The sequence below is a fragment of the Citrus sinensis genome, chromosome 5 (genome assembly GCF_022201045.2).
Source record: "Citrus sinensis cultivar Valencia sweet orange chromosome 5, DVS_A1.0, whole genome shotgun sequence".
NCBI lineage: Eukaryota > Viridiplantae > Streptophyta > Magnoliopsida > Sapindales > Rutaceae > Citrus > Citrus sinensis.
In genome coordinates this window covers 25358949-25376050 of record NC_068560.1, presented here as the reverse complement: position 1 = coordinate 25376050, position 17102 = coordinate 25358949, and the positions used below count along the sequence as shown (strand labels likewise).

General features: G+C 31.4%; 1 protein-coding gene and 1 long non-coding RNA gene across 2 annotated transcripts; one reads left to right on the top strand and one right to left on the bottom strand.

Moving 5' to 3' along the window:
- Positions 1-4943: 4943 nt before the first annotated feature.
- LOC127902533 (uncharacterized) lies at positions 4944-14651 on the top strand. The gene is made up of 2 exons (XR_008054893.1): positions 4944-5088; positions 14236-14651. It is a non-coding gene; the product is annotated as an uncharacterized LOC127902533 (long non-coding RNA).
- A 690-nt stretch (positions 14652-15341) lies between these two features.
- On the bottom strand, positions 15342-16673 carry LOC112497652 (superoxide dismutase [Cu-Zn]-like). The gene is made up of 7 exons (XM_052441277.1): positions 16541-16673; positions 16311-16437; positions 16141-16202; positions 16007-16035; positions 15845-15899; positions 15465-15598; positions 15342-15380 (listed from the first exon to the last, which is right to left on the bottom strand). The coding sequence occupies exons 1-7, from the start codon at positions 16671-16673 to the stop codon at positions 15342-15344; spliced, it is 579 nt and encodes a 192-aa protein (XP_052297237.1).
- Between the last annotated feature and the right edge of the window lie 429 nt (positions 16674-17102).

The following is a 17102-nucleotide window of genomic DNA, read 5'->3' as shown; positions in this document are numbered from 1 at the left end:
GAAAATTACAAAAGTTTTTGGGTTATTGTTGTAAATTTTCCCAACAGCTTTGAGAGTCACTCACTCTATGTTTATATTACTTCGATAAAAGCTTGATTCAAATAGTAAGAAAATCACCTTTTTAGATTAAAGGTGTTGAGTTCGAATCTCATTTAAGAACTAAGAAGAGTGATTTTTTATTTTTTTTTTGGGTCACATCTAAAAATTGAGTCCATTTTAGGTGTGCAATTTTCAATTACCGTGCGTGTTTTTCCTTCGTTGGCAACATAATTTGATTTAATATAATTGCATTAGTTAGTCACTTATGTTGTAGTTGAGGTTGCTACTGTTAGGATTATGTGCTCTTTAAAGCATATTGATTTATTTATTTTTTAATTAATAAAATATTTAAGATATTTTTTTAGATATCTTAATTATATAAATATTTTGAAGAAAATGTTTAATCACATTATATGTATTTTATATAATCATCATATGGATTTATAGAAAATATAAATACAAATTATCTTAGGATATAAAAAATTGAGTTCGCAGTTGATAAATAGAGTTGGGCGCTTTATTTATGTTTAGGCTGTAATAAATTCATTAAATGATTTGTTTTAATCATATATGAATTTACTGATATAGTTTGACTATATTGAACTAGATTACACATGAGATTTAATTAATTTTAACATGATTGTCAAATTTATTAAATCTCATAAGTATTGATTTTATTGCAATCTAAATCTTGAGTTAATTATAGTTTCATGTTTGTGATTGTCATTTCATTTGGGTTATCAATAGGCGCGACATTCATTTGTAGTCAAGATTAACAAGTATTTTGGTAGATCAATTATGAGCAATGAAATTATAGATTAACAATATAGAATTTATACAACACATCTCTTGACAGTTTTCGGTACTTGATCATAGAATTCTCTGACCAGAGTGTGTTAACATAATTAGTATGTTGAAAATGATTATTAGAGAAAATGAGTAAGTGTCAAGGAACAAAATATAATTAAATTGATTGGACAATTGATATATTAATTTAATTAGCGATGTGGTGCAAATGATTGTTCAATAAAGAAATCAATGTGGCATTGGTCAAATTATTATTTGAAAATACTATCCTAGATAGCATACAATTATTAAGGCCAGTTCTAATATTTTAGTAGAGTATATTTGAAATTAAATAATCAGGCTAGTTTAATTACAGACCTAGTTATTATAGCCACTATTATACATACCCATATAATCCCCGGGTTAGCTTATTTAATTGATTGCACCACTACTAGATTAATAAACAAGATAACTAGTTATTTGAGTTAAAAGCCTAAATATATTATTTGGTGGGAGGCTCCATTTAATATGCTTATTTGTAAGGGATTTTGTGTTATTTTACAAAGTAACCCCTTTAGCAAGAACAAGTAACGCCACTTTTGGGATTTATCTTATTTTTAATTTAAAAAAAATATTTTGATTTAATATATTTGATTAACAGAATTAAAAAAAAGAGAGATAAATAAAGAGCTTAGGGTTTACACCAATAGGGGTATAAAAATGCTTGTTTCTCTACCAGGGATGGCAAAAATCCCCACGGGGACGGGTACCCTCGAGGATTTTCCCCATTCGGGGAGGGTACGGGGATAATTTTATACCCAATTTTTTATTCGAGGAGGGGACGGGGAAAATTTTTTACCCAATTTTTTATTCGGGGAGGGGACGGGGATGAGGTGGAATCCCCATCCCCTACCCATTTCCCCATTTTAATTTTTAATTTTATTTTTATTTTTAAAATTACTAATAAATAAATAACAAAATTATAAATATTGTTAAAAATAATAAATATCAAAATATTTATATTATTAAATGCTAATAGGTATCCTACATTAGCTCGAATTGCTAGAGATATTTTGGCAATTCTAATTACAACAGTTGCTTCTGAATTAGCTTTTAGCACCAGTGGTAGAGTTGTGAGTCCACACCGTAACAAACTTCATCGAAGCACATTGGAGTTCTTAATGTGCTGTCAAAGTTGGTTACGAGCTTATAATAACAGTATGAGTTTATTTTACATTGTGATTATATTATACAGTTATTAATATTTGCACTTATAAGTTACTTTACTTATATTATTTTCATTGTTTTATAATTATTTTAATAATTTATATTTTGAATGTGACTTTGTAATGGATTAATATTAATGTAAGATATATTTTGAACTTTATTTTTATCTGAATTTTTTATTTTAATATGATTAATTTAAAATCGAAAATAAAAATAATGTATTAGACTATTAGTTATTCGGGGACCGGGGACTCTCGGGGATCCCCTGTTATTATTCGGGGAGGGGATGAAGATTCTCTCAAGTAATTCTGACGGGGACGGGGAGGGGACGGGGACATACGCAAAATATCGGGGATGGGTATGGGGAGATTGGTCCCCTCCCCTCCCCTCCCCATTGCCATCCCTATTCTCTACAGGAAAGTGACACATGAGCCACAATATACAGATCAGAGAAAAAAGAGTTTTTCTCTCTTACTTTGAAAGGAAAATTTTCTCTTACTAGTTGCTTTCAACAGTGATAAAAGCGCCTACACATTAAGTGCAAATTAAACTTGAGTCATAACTTGAAAAATTATTCGTGAAGGATTGTGATCTAACAAGATTGATAGGGACAAATTGTGATTTGAAAGCCTAAATTGCTCTTAAAAAAAAGCAAAGGTATGATAATTCTAAATTATGATAATTTTATATATTGTATGAGAATTGTTATCCAAATATTTCAGCTGCAAAACTATTTTTAACCAACAACTACCGACCTTGGACAACAACTTGATTTGTCTTGTATGGACAATCTCGAGGAGCTTGGCTGAAACGACCCGCCCCGAATCCTAGGACGAGTCTATCTAATCTCTCCTAATCGAACTAATAATAATTCTGATATCTAAGAATTCTACCAAAAATTTGATAGTCTCCTATATAATTGTGACATCCCCAAACCTGGAATTTCTACAATTAACACTCTGAAAAATAATACAATATTTAATCAACATCCACAACCAACTTCCTCAATTTAAATACCAGTATCCTTCAAACATATAATGTCAAGAATATAATGATTTATCCTTAATCACAAATAAGTAATAAATTATACAATTCAAAATGTCCCAACAAAACATCTATAATTCCTAACACCATCACGTTGCCATAATTTCAATCTAACTATCGTTGTTGGGTCGATTGATGTACCTGCAAATCTCCTGTGAGGGGGAATATAATAAAAACGGGGTGAGTATAAAACTCAGTGAGCTCAGTGAGTGGATAGTAGTTTTGGGAAAAATAAATTTATTTAAAATTAATTTAATCTTTTCCAAATCAATTTCATCAAAATATCATAAGAACTTACATAAACTTATTTAATTCAAATCATACACTGAAATAATAATATTACATAAATCTGCATAAAATCATTGAAATCATAATACTTATAATATGAAATACTAAGTACCAAAAACTATCATCAAACGAGTATCTAGGGGAATAACCTCATCATATCCGGACCTCGACGGACAGGCAATCAGGGAACCATCATGCCCCAGAGCTACAACGGATAGACGGGGAAATGTCATCTCATATCTCATGTATCTCAACATCTGTATCTCTGTAATCATCATACTGCATGCATAAGCGCCCAAAAGGCAAAAGCGCCCAAACACACGGCCCAAAGCCTCTGTGTGTGTTCAGACGGGCCCCAAAGGCCTCTCATCTCATATCATCTGTATCACTATATTCATCTCATATTATATGTATCTTTGTATCTGAAGGGGAAGGGTACTGTCCAATAATTTTCCAAACAACATTTTATACACATGTACATAAATATACAATCACATCTGAAATCTCATTTCATTTTTATTCAACATATCTCAAATCCACTAAATTATAATATCATGCATTTACTCAAAGACGACAATAAAAACATTAATCAAACTCATTATTAATAACAATAAATATCAGCACGTAAATAAAAATTAATTTTCTAGAAAATCATTAAATCAAAGCATCAAAAACTTATTATCAAAATATGTTGTACCGTATGGTAAAATCAGAATATACTATGAAAATAAGTTTTGTATATTCCACTCACAATGACGATGCCCAGACTCGGTATCAACAACGTCCACGGGTTGATTCTCGTTTCTAGTTCCTCATAATCAAGTAAACGACATAACCATTCTCCGTAAATTTGAAATACAACTAATTTTACATAATAATTCTCGAAACGAATATCTATCCACAATAAACTACACTCACATTCACAAAATTACCAAAATACCCCTACATGCCAAAATTACCAAAATGCCCCCAACATCATTATTGTATCAAATTATTCTCAGAATCTTCAATTACCAAACTGTCCTTAATTCATATCGCAAAAATAACCACAATATCAGAAATTATGAAATTACCCTCGAAGTGTAAAATTACCAAAATGCCCTTAATAACTTAAATTACTGAATTACCCTCGAACTCTCAAATTAACTAACTGTCCTAGTCCGAAATTACTAAATTATCCACCGGTTCCAGAAATTACAAATTCATCCCAAAGTCTTGGGAAATTACCGAATTGCCCCTATCGGTCAACGGTGACCGGACCTAGTCAACGACGGCGGAAAGCTCGAGTCTGGTAGTTCAGACCTCGGTGATTCCAACGGTACCGACGGTGACCTCCCACGCGCGGCGACGGCGGCAGATCGAAGCTCCAAAATCCGTGAGTTTCCCGGTGGTCGTTCGCGGCCAAGACGGATGTTTCAGGTGACGAGGTTGGTCGGAAATGAAAGCTGGTGATGTGAGGAGTCGAACCCAGCCGGTGGTACAACCTTATTCCGGCGAGATTGACGGCGACGAAAACGGGTTGAGCCGCGGGTTTTTCAAGCTAAATCGCCATCGTTCGGGCCGTTTTCCGGCGACGATGACAGCGGGGATACGACTGGCATCGTTCAAGATTCAGATCGGTACCAAGCTTGACCGGTGAGGTGGCTGGAATCGGCGGCTGAGGCCGGGTCAAGGACGCGGGTCGGGTCGGGTCTGGCTAAACGGGTCAACTTCTCTCTCTCTTCTTCTCCCTCGCGTGCCCCTCCCTCTTTCCTTTTTTGGAAACCAGCTCCCCCCTTTCCATTTATAGAAACTAGCTTTTGTTTTTTTTTTTAAGGAAGCGCCTAAGTTGCGATCAATGTACCTTACATTTTTTATTTTATTCTTCTTGGTAGATTTCATTTGAGTCCCTTGATGTTTTTTTATTTTCTATAATTGAGGGAGTATTTGTCTCCTTCCATCTCTTCTACATCTATTTTTTATCCTTTCTAGAGTTGTATTTATTTCTTTTAATAGCAACAATTGGTTATCAAATTCATATAGATCTATAAATTCAGAATATATTTCTGGTCCTAAATTTACTAATCCTATTCCTTCTTGCTCTAATAAGTCTATTTTTTGATTTATTAAATTTATATATGTACTTACTATATTTTCCCATCCTAAATGCATATGTTCTGTGTTGTTTATTAATTCCTGTATTGTGTTAACTGCTTGGTTCATAATGTTTCAGTTTTATACCATTGTATTAAAAATTGTATAAATTTATCAATAAATTTCATTTTCTTTTCTATCAATATTTCTCCTCCCGTGGTATCTATATTCCTTTCTATAAGTTCTTCAGTTAATTCCATTTCTATATTTCTTATATTATTTTTATCAGTTTTTAAAGCTTTTATCAAGTTCTTTATCTCTTCTTTATTATATACCTTTAATGTATACAGACTATTAACTATTGACTGTATTGGGTCCATTATTTTGTTTTTATGGCTCTGATACCATCTTGCACTGTGTGCTTAAAAAAAAACTAATATTAACAAATTAATAAAAAATAAAAATAAAAATAAACTAAAAAGGTAAAGAATGAAATTATAACTAAACAAAAAATAATAGAATAACGAATTACAGAAAACTAAAAACATAAAACAAAAATGTTTATTCTATAAGATATACATATTATAACTATTACTGTTATTTCTTACATATAAGGCAGTAACTTGTTCTCCTTCTATAATTCTAGGTATATTATTAAGAAAACTAGGAAAATAAAAATCATAATAATTATTATTAGTTTCTAAAATATATGCAGGATTATTAGTCATATCATAAAATAATTCTATCTGTATAAAGTATATATTATTATTTATTATACTAAAATAGTATCTAATTTCCCTTTGGGTATCTATTTTTATAAAATATCCTGATTACAGGTACGTGGCTTGTTATCCCAAAGTGCAGAGGATACTAACGCCCAATAGGGATCGTCTATCCAATTTACGTTATGGGTTGCTTGCCGATATACCTTACAATCAGTTTGTTTGTTTTATTTTACTTACTAGATTCCTATATTTCAAGTTCTTCGTTATCCGAATTTTCAACGTAATTTATATATGATGGTCCAATTTCTCGGCTTTCATGTTCTATATATGCCAAAGCTATATCAATTCCTTGTTCTATTGTTAACATGATTATATTATGTTTTAAATTATCTGTTTCGATATGGTTTATAATTTTTCTTTTTATTTCTTTTGGTAAATTAAGAGTATATACTGCTAGTAGATCTTCTGTTCTAACTAGCTCTGTTTTATTTAAAAGATATGAACTTTGTTTAAAAGATCCTAAGTTAAAGTCTATTATCATCATATAGTCATTATATGTTATTCTAGTGCTAGAGTTTATCATATATTCTTTAGAATTCCCAAGTAAAATATCGTTATTCATGTTTAAATTAACAACTCGTCCTCCATAAATCTCCTCATCATCAATCATCAACAAATCTCCACCAACAGATAAGGTTTGAGAATTATTACCTAGAGTTGTTCTTATTTCTCTGCCTTCCGATCCTTTTCCAGTGACCTTCAGCCTGGTTGTCCTTATTCCCTCAACGGCTCCCTTGCCTCAACGGGATCAGCGGACTCGAGCGGCCTTACTGTATGGATTTTGATCGTTATGCTCGGAAATTTTGAACAAATTTAGGTTTCTCTTTCCTTTCTATGGTGTCGTTTTGTTTATGATTTCTGATGGCTTGATTTCTGGATTTTGAGCTGAAGAGTTGTTTAGTTCTTCATTTTGAGAGAGTTTTTGGAAAAGATTGATTTCGTAATGGAAGCTCTGAGAGCCTTTTCTCTTCTTTCTTTTATTTATATAGAAAAATGATTACATTCTTGCCCTCTTATGTTTGGGACTTTTACAATATTGCCTCCGTTCTATTACATTATTGCCCTTCTATGATTGGGCTTCTTACATCATTGCTGACGTTACATATCACTTACTTTAGCATTTAGTATTTTTGACATTTTCCTTATTTTGTCGGGCATCTTCTTTATGCTGTCTGCCACTTCTTATCGAGCATCTTCTTTATGCTGTCTGCCACTTCTTATCGAGCATCTTCTTTATGCTGTCTGCCACTTCTTATCGAGCATCTTCTTTATGCTGTCTGCCACTTCTTATCGGGCATTTTCTTTATGCTGTCTGCCACTTCCATGAGTTGAAAAGCTTGTTCCATAGTTTTACTGCTACTAGGGAAACACATAGTGCTTATTTCATTGATGAAGTCTAATAACAGATTTGATGGTGTATGGCTGTCTTCAAATGTTATGAGAATGTAGTTCTGGAATTTAATGATGGTTCTGAAGTTTCTTTTGTATAAATCCTTAGCTATGCTCCATATAGCCTTTATTCCTCTGGCTCTTCGTGTTCTGATCCAAGGTTCATTTATGTGTGGAACATTTGTATAATCTGTCCCAACTTCGACCTTGAAATTCTTAGTGAGATGACCTATAGAGATCATATAAAAGGCTTGATATTCTACGTTCTGATAGTATTCTGGGCTTATGGTGTAGAATTTTAGGTATATGGGTCTTTTTTGGGCGAACCTTGATACTTCTTTTATTAACAAGTCATCAAGGCTGGCTATCTCCTGAAGATTTATATCTGGATAGACTAGATCTAAATACCCGTATTTCGCTATTTTTCCAACAAGGAGTGGGTCTGCTCCTTTTGTAGCAATCATTCTTGGATACATATTTTTTCCTGGTGCTTTGAAAATTGTATTCTTGTGGGAACAAGTGGAGTACACCCATGTAGAAAATTGTTTATATTCTTCTTCTTTTGAATTCAGGGGTTTCTCCTCTTCTTCTGTATAAGGATTGTTTATTTCTATGAACTTTTTTGGAAGTTCTGATTTTGGAGACTCGACTTCTATGGATATGACTTTATTAGGAATTGGGTCAGAGATTGGTTTATCTTCTCTGAAGGGTCCACTACTGCTTCCGATATTTATTGGGTTAATGTTTATTGGGCTCGTATTTATAGAGAGAGCTTTTGTTAGGTCGTCTATGTATGACTCTAACAAATTTACTCCTTTTTCATGAGCCTCAGAAGCTTCTTTCAAATAGTTTATTGCATCAATTATATCAGATGCTTCTGTTTTGAGCCTTTGTACCTCAGCTTCTATTTTCCCGATGATTCTATTAACTTCGGGATTCATTCTCCAAATTCTATGTTCCTGCTTAGGAAATCTGCAAGAAAATTGTTAATTCCTTTTATATGGACAATTTTGAAATTATAATATGACAAATAAACTTGCCATCTATGCAATCTTCTATACTGAGGTTCATTTGGTAAAATTCTATTAATAAGGGAGTTTACCTGAGAATTATCAGTTTCTACAGTAAATTGTTTTTGGAGCAAAAATAATGAGAATTTTTTAATCCCTTTGTATATTGCAAGGAGTTCTTTTTCATGTACAGGATAATTAACCTGAGCTTGGTTAAACGTTCCACTGGTGTATCGACAAATTTCATTTATATCGGTTTTGAGTATTGCTCCCCAATATAGGTCAGACGCATCTGTTTGTATTACTAATCTATCTTTTTCATCTGGTAGTCTTAAAGTCGGAAGGTTTTTACATTCTTCTTTTAAATTTTTTACAGTTTCTGTATGATCCTCATTCCATCCCCTAGTATTATTTTTTCTTAATAATTTTTGGAGTATATTTCTCTTTTTTGATAGGTCTTTTATAAATCCTTCTGCATAATTCAAACATCCCAAGAATTTTTGTATTTGTTGTTTATTTTCTAATTTATCTGGAAACTCAATTATTTTTCTTCCTATATGGCTCTGGAGTTTGATTCCTTGTTTATCAAGTATCATTCCTAAAAATTCTATTTTCTTATGTTCTATTACTGCTTTTTTACTAGACAGTACTATCCCTTCTCTAATACATGTATTTGCAAATTCTTTCAAATGGTGTCTATGTTCTTCTATTGTCTCTGAAGCTATCAATATATCATCAACATAGACTATAATGTAATTGTAGTCTTTAAATATTTTATCCATCCTACTTTGGAAAATTTGTGGAGCATTTTTTAATCCAAAGGGCATTACTAACCATTCATAATGACCTTGTGGGGTACTAAAAGCTGTGTATGGGATACTATCATCTTCCATTTTTATTTGCCAAAATCCTGACTTACAATCAAATTTTGAATAATATGTTTTATTTTTTACAAGATTTATCAGTACTTCCTTATTTAGGAGAAAATATCCATCAAATTTTGTATATTTATTTAGTTCTTTGTAATTTATTACCATTCTTGCTTTTCCCCTAATCTGTTCTGCTCTTTTCCTAACCATAAAAGCTGGGCTATTATGCGGGCTATTACTGTTTCTAATAAGTTTTAAATTTAATAATTCTTTTATTTGAATTTTAAATTCTTCTCTATCTTCTTCTGTATACATCATAGGTTTAAGTCTTATAATCCTATTTTCAATTAATTCTATTTTTGCTCTAGGATGATCTGGTTTCCATAATGCTAAAGGATTTTCTTTATAAACTTGCTCAAGCTGTGATTTTATTGTTTCTAATTGTATATTATAACTTTGTCCTTTTTGTATTAAATAATGTTTTTCATAAATATACTTATCACCACGCTGGGCTGGCTGAACTCTGTAGGGTTTGAATTCGCGAGGGATGCGTAGAATATGATTACAAGGGGTTTTTAAAGTGATCATATAGGGTGTTTGTTGGTAATATTGGAACTGCTGTATGAAGTCATTTCCTAAAAGGATATCACAATCCATATTATTGTACTGGAATATTTGGTTAATACGTACTACTTTACTTCCTAGTAAGATTTCAAAGTTTAAAATAGATTGATTGACATGTTGTTTATCTCCTGTAATACCAATAATTTTTAATTTTCCATTTGATTCCCATTTATTAGATAAAAAGGATTTCATAATGGTTATTTCACTACCAGTGTCTAACAAAGCACAAGTATCTATATCTTTTTCAGTTATGTTTATTTGTATATATACAGACATAGGGTATTTTACATAAGCTTGTTTTAACATGTGTAACAGATTATTGTTTGGCCTTGGATTAAGAAAGTTATCTTATTAGGTTCAATTTTGTAATACTCTAAATCATTTAAAAAACTATTTCCCAGTACTATATGTTTTTCTGGGTCAGTAGTCATGAATGAGTCTATATAACAGGCTACTATTATTCTAAGTCCTTCTATTATTATGGGGACCTTAACCTCTTGTTTACAAATATGTTTATTCCCATTGAAGTCAGTATACTCATATGGAATTTCCTTTTCTTTTACTAAGAGTCCTTTATTTTTTGTGTGATTCATGTAATTATGGCTTGTGCCAGTGTCTAATAATATTGGTACTTTTGCTGTGTAATCTATTCCATTAAAGTATTGTCCAAGTATTTTTACCACATTATTTGTTGGTACTGATTTAATTATTTGCTTATCAGTGTTTAATCTTCTAGAAGAACTTCCTCTTATTAAGGTTCTTCCAGCAAAGCTTATAGGAATAATGGAGTTTTCATTACTATTATTTAAAAATTGTTTTTTATCATCGATATTTAATTCATAAGTTATAGGGATTTTGTAATCTTGGATTACAGGTTCTATAAATGTTGCAATATCTTCACAATCTTTATTTATCTCTATGTAAGGTTTGTTACCATATATTTCTCCGTAGTTTGAATTACAGAAACTATATAAAGCTGAGTAATGTATTGTCATTATTCTATTACCTTCTTTCATTAAATCTTTCTTTAATAGTTTAAAGTGTAAGCTTAATGTTTCGTCTATGTTTTTATCTTTAATGTGTACACAATATCTAGGATGACAAGTAAATAATAATTTAGTATAACATAAATTTCCTTCTATTGTTCCAAGATGTCCTATGTTAGGATCTATAAATCTTTGATCATGTAATGATAAAACTATTGGGCTATCTATTCCTTCTTTAAAAAGAGATTTTATTAAGATTTGTATTTCAGCAAGATATACATATTGAATTTTTTCTTTAGTTGACTCACTTTTTATTTTTCTCAGTGCTAAATCTATGGATCTTTTATTTATTAAACTAAATCTAATGTTTCCTTCGGCTTGTGTAATTGTCACAGCTTTTTCTTGTTCATAATATTCATGTAATATTATTCGTTTTCTTTTAAACATATCTCTAAATCTATGGATTATTCCATACTCTGGTTTTTCCATATTTAATTTTAAAAGTTTATTATATTTTTCTTTGTTAAAAGTAGCAACAAGGCTGTATCCACTTTTGTTTTCTTCTTTTTCTATTTCTTCTATATCTTCTATTTTTTCATTATCTAATAACTCTTCTTTATTCTGATTCATTTTCAGATTCTTCTGCCATATAAACTTCCTCTCCTATATAATCAGATAAATTATTTATTTCTTCTAAGTCACTTTCTATATTTTCAAAATCTTCTTTTAAGAGTTTAACTTTTTTCTTTCTTGTACAATCTGTACTTATATGCCCTATTTCTCCACAATTCCAACATTTACATTTGGACTTATCTAATATTTTTCTCTGGTTTTTATATTTTCTTTTATAATATTTTCTTCCTGATTTTTTATATTTTTTCTTAAAATTATTATATTTTTTATATCTCTTTTCTTTATTATAAGATTTTCTTCGTTTTTTATGAGGTACATAACATCCCCATTGGGTAGGCATTTCTGTCTTTTCACAACATATTTTTGTTATATTTTTACTCTTTTTTATTAAACTTCTTTGGATACAAATTTCACTTAATCTTGTATTTAAAAATCTGATCCTAGATCCTAATGTGTCTGGGATTCTACTATCGCTTTTATTAGTATGTTTTTCATATTCATTTATAAAATATCCATTCCATGGATAAGGTAATTTAGAATAATATAAATTTTTATAAATGTTCTGGTCTTCATGACTCATGAATTGTGTATAATAATATTTACTAAATTCACATGTATATTCTTTTACAAAACACATATTGCAGATTGTTAGGTTTATTAATTTCATTCTAGCATTTAATTTATCATATTTTGCTTCATTTTCTGTATTTTGTAACCAATCTTCTCCTAAGAATTCACTAGCAATATATTCGATTATTCTTTCTATTCCTAATCCCTTATCTTTTCCTAATGCTATTTTGGTTGAATCTCTTATTAATTTTTGTGTATTTTCACTTAATCCTTTCCACCAATTAAATACATTTCCTGTAAAACTTGCTATTAGAATATCTGTTAATATATTTATTTTTTCTTCTTCAGTATCTACATTCCAATCATCTTTGGATCCATTGAATATAAAAAATAACTTCATTTGCATTCCCCATTCTACTAAAGCTTTTCGGGGGTCTATTTTACAATCTAAGTCTAAAAATGTACCTGCATTGCTTATTGGCATCAAATGGTCATTATTAGGTTGGTAATCTTTTTTCCAAGGGGTATTTTTAATGGGTGGATAGTATTCATAAAAAGGTCTATTTTTCTTTTTATTTGTTTCATATTTATGGCTAGGTTCTCCAATATCAGGTTTTAATTCTGGACCTCCAGCGACATTCATCTTTATTTGATATTCTTTTTCAAATTCTTCTAAATCACTAAGGTTAATATCACTAAATTTTTCTGTTAATTCTTCTAATGTATTTTCCATTATTCTGTGTCACTATGTGTACTTTCTTTTATCTCTAATTTTTCTTTTCCCTTTTCTTCTCTTTTTAATTCTGCTTTTAACTTTTCTGATTCCTCTAATATTTTTGGATACTGGGTTTTTATAAACCAGTCATCATAACTTCCTGGTTGAGGTTTTGTCATATGTTTTTCAATGCTTGTTCCTATTATTCCTGATTTTATTATTTCAAGTTTCTCAACTTTTTTATTTTTCTTTCGACTTATCTGAATTGTTGATAATTCTATTTTTATTTTTCCTATTTCCTGTTTTATTTCTCTCATTTCCTCTTTAAGATTTAAAAGTATTTCTTTTAATTCGATTAATGTAGTTTCCATAAAATGTAGGGGTACTAACAGCTATTTTTACTTTTGAGTGTATGTTACATCCAATCGTAACATAGGGTTAGCCTTTTTTTAAAGATTACTAGTAATTAAACTAATGTCGGACCCGTGTTAAAATAAAATCTAACTACACTGCCATTGAATCGTGTTCGAATTGTCTCAATTTTATGTTGTAACAAATTTAAAATTAATATCAAATGGGAAAAATTAAATAATACACTTAATTAAGAAAATGAAAGTACATATGTTACATTAGCATTCTTTTGCATTTTAGCTATTACTGAACCCGGACTTGCAAATTTTCGTTGAAAGCAAACAAGGCCCTCCAACTTCAAGATGGATACACTCACAAGTTTAAAAAAATAATGGCCGCTTCGCCATCTTGCCAACCAATAACAATGAGTTGTTACGCACCGCAGATAATTTGTAATTCATAGTATGACCACCATTCCAAGCACCCAACAAGGCAACAACGCTCACTTAGACTTTCAGTCCATGATCCTCCCACTATTTCTGTGTTACTTGTACGTACAATGTAGTGGTGGGTTTTGCCTTCTTTTATCTGTCAACACCAACTTCATATATAATTGTTTCTCCTATTATTCTCCTTTAGAATTGGAAGCCTACTGCTACCTAAATGGGAATGTTCTGGCCGAAGGTCATGTGCTTCTTCCAAGACTTTTCATGACAATTAGGTTGATTTTAGTAATGATATATCCCATATTTACATGGATGTGGGGTCTCCTCCAAAAAGTTGAATCAAATTTTATTTCTACTAATTTGTTGCTGGTTTTTGTTTTCTTAATTTGTTTGGTGACAGTTTTTATAATGTTGAAACTTGGAAGAGTTTTGAGTTCTGAATGTGGGAAGCATGGATAGCAAAAGACTGGGATCGGGTCGGGTTTGGGCCTAGTCGATTCGGATTATTTTAACAAATGACTGGACCTGCATTTATGTCTTGTTTTTCATGAACGGACAGGGTCAAATTTTGTCAGTCACTCATATTATTTTGGTTATAAATTTTATAAATTGTCTCTACCTCGTCAGTCGCTCACTCCCGAGTGTGTATACTCTTTGGATGGTTCATGGCTGGGCTGGGGTTCGACACATCTAAAACTTTACTCCATTTTAGATGTGAAAATTTCAATTACCCCTTGTGTTTCTCCATCCTCGGTAACATCATTTGATTTAATATAACTGCTTTAATCAGCCACTTATGCTGTAGTTATTAGTTTTTTTTTTTTCACACCAAATAACATTAATAAAAATTGTTGAACATTTTAATAACGTTAAATTTTGGTTAATGCAGGAAGTTACGAGAATTATCAAAATAACGTCAAAAGAATTTGACAGCAATTAAAAGAGAGTTAAATTAACTAGTGGGTATTTGTAGAGGTATTTGGAATAGACACAAGTAATTTATAAATAGGAGTCTTTATATCGCCCTTCCAATGTTTCTAGCAAACATTCAAATTGATGAATAATCCATTGAAATGACTCCTTTACTGTCGGATATTGGTTTTTCTCCCCACTCCCCCTTCTAAATCTAGCTACTTATTCCATATCCCAAGCACTACCACATAAGACACCATATTTTATATTTAATCTCTGCTATTCTAAATTTTTGGTTCAGTGTGTACCTTTACAACAGTTATAATCATTATATCCTGAAAATTATTTGTCAACAACTCATTCAGACTAAAATATTATTTTGAAGAGTAGAAATAATTTTAAAGACAGTGCATAGCACTCCTTGACTTTTATTTATTTTATTTATGGCCACATGCTACTTGGTACAACATATTATAGCCATGCCCTAGCTTTTATTTATTCTATTATAGCCACATTCTGCTTGTTACAACATATTATTTATTTTATTAAATATTTAAACACATTCAACATCATGTCAAATGTATTTATTATGGTCTAGAGAGAAGCCGTTTCATTCATCGTGACCGATGACGCCTGCAAAGACACAAAAGAAATTAATTAGTGATCACTAATAACTACTAGTTCAAAACATCTTAAACCACGTAACAACTAACGGACAGAGTCTGCAAGCAAAGACTGCCGGCGGACAATCACTCGACTAGCGTAAATGAGAATGCAAAATAATATCAGAGTAATTCGAATGATTAACTTAGCATACTTACCCCAAGCTTCTCCTTCGCCAGGATTTGAACCTGAGGGAGATGAACGTTCGCAAATAAATTGTAAACAAGAGTAAAAACTTTCATGTCTAAGACTAAATAAAATTTAATGATTCATATAGTACACGAAACTCGACTTCAATTTTTTATATATCGCTGTTATAGCTTACTCAACCTATACTTTAGACAACATGATTCAAGTAAATAAAGCAGCAACAAAGTATATTCAACTAAGAAAAAAGACTTGAAATTCACAAAAAATGGTATATTTCCCGGGACCAGCATGGACTACAAGACCCCTACTCTTAACGGAATCGTCTCCAGAAAGATCAACCTGCAAAATATATATAACAGGATAGAGATGAGTTCATTGGAGTTGGGTCCATGAATATATAAATAGAAACATAACAAAGCCTGAATGACAAGGAGATGAAAGAGTACCTTCGTCCAAACGTCAAAAAGAGCCGTACCTTAATCGGATATAAAAACCAGAAAAGAGTTAATGAATCGACAAATATCGCACACCATAAACAACTACATTAGTCAACATGATATTATGTGCAGCGTATACATACCATTATGATCAGCAATGATGATGGCTATAACACCGTCATTTCCAGCACGTTCAAAGGGGGTCCTGAAGGAAAACCAGCGAATTATGAATTAAGAAGGAATTCTATGACACGAAAGAGAGTTTTTATTCCCAGGTTTCCCGCAAGTTATTACGTATACATAATAGAAATGCTCATAGTCAAAAGGGCCATATATACCAGTTGACACCCAACCCAGTCTTATGTCTCCCAATTTGTGAACAATGAGTGCATGAGGACCAGGTGTTAAACCGTGGAGGCTTCCTCGCACGCGTGTTAGACCTAGAAGAAGAAAAAAATAAAGGCAAAATGAAAAAAACTAGTTTAGACTTGATTTAAGAACAATAAGTTCTAGAACCAACTAGTAAATCAGTGATTAAATTACCATTTCTTGCCTGGCAATCCTGGGAATCCTGGGAAAAGGTAACAGGTCCACCGGCCCCTGATTTTTTAGGAGCAGCTGCAACATTTGCCTTGCCAGTCGATGTCCGATCAAGAACTGCAACTGCTTTCAGCATTTTGTTGTATGATCTGGGCAATACAAAATATTACATTTAAGTGAACCGTCAAGAGTATAAAAATAGTAAACTTCCAACAAACATAGAAACGATGCCATCAGAAGGAAAAAATATATATATAATTTTTTCCGACAACATAAGAATTAACAACACAAAAAAAAGGATCAGTTAAATTATAACTCGTTATTTCAGCGTAATCAGGAGTGCAAGGCTAAGGCACCAACTTTAAACATTAAAAAATAAAAAAATATAAAAAAGACAGATATTTTCACCGAAAATAGTGTTGAACAAAAACATAGCCAAAGTCCCGCACCAAACAAGTATGAAACCATAAAAATATTATTAAAACGCTACAAGCACATTAACAAATCTCTACCAAATATTGAGTAGCAATTATTTCCCACCACAAAATTACTGGCCAAACTTTCA

What these genes read in the sequence shown, in the direction of transcription:
- LOC112497652 (XM_052441277.1), bottom strand. Translation starts at nt 16,673, where the DNA reads ATGCTGAAAGCAGTTGCAGTTCTTGATCGGACATCGACTGGCAAGGCA. An exon ending in GGATTGCCAGGCAAGAAATG is followed by an intron (nt 16,438 to 16,540) that starts GTAATTTAATCA and finishes TTCTTCTTCTAG; the next exon opens with GTCTAACACGCGTGCGAGGA. An exon ending in GGGTCTTGTAGTCCATGCTG is followed by an intron (nt 15,599 to 15,844) that starts GTCCCGGGAAAT and finishes CATCTCCCTCAG; the next exon opens with GTTCAAATCCTGGCGAAGGA.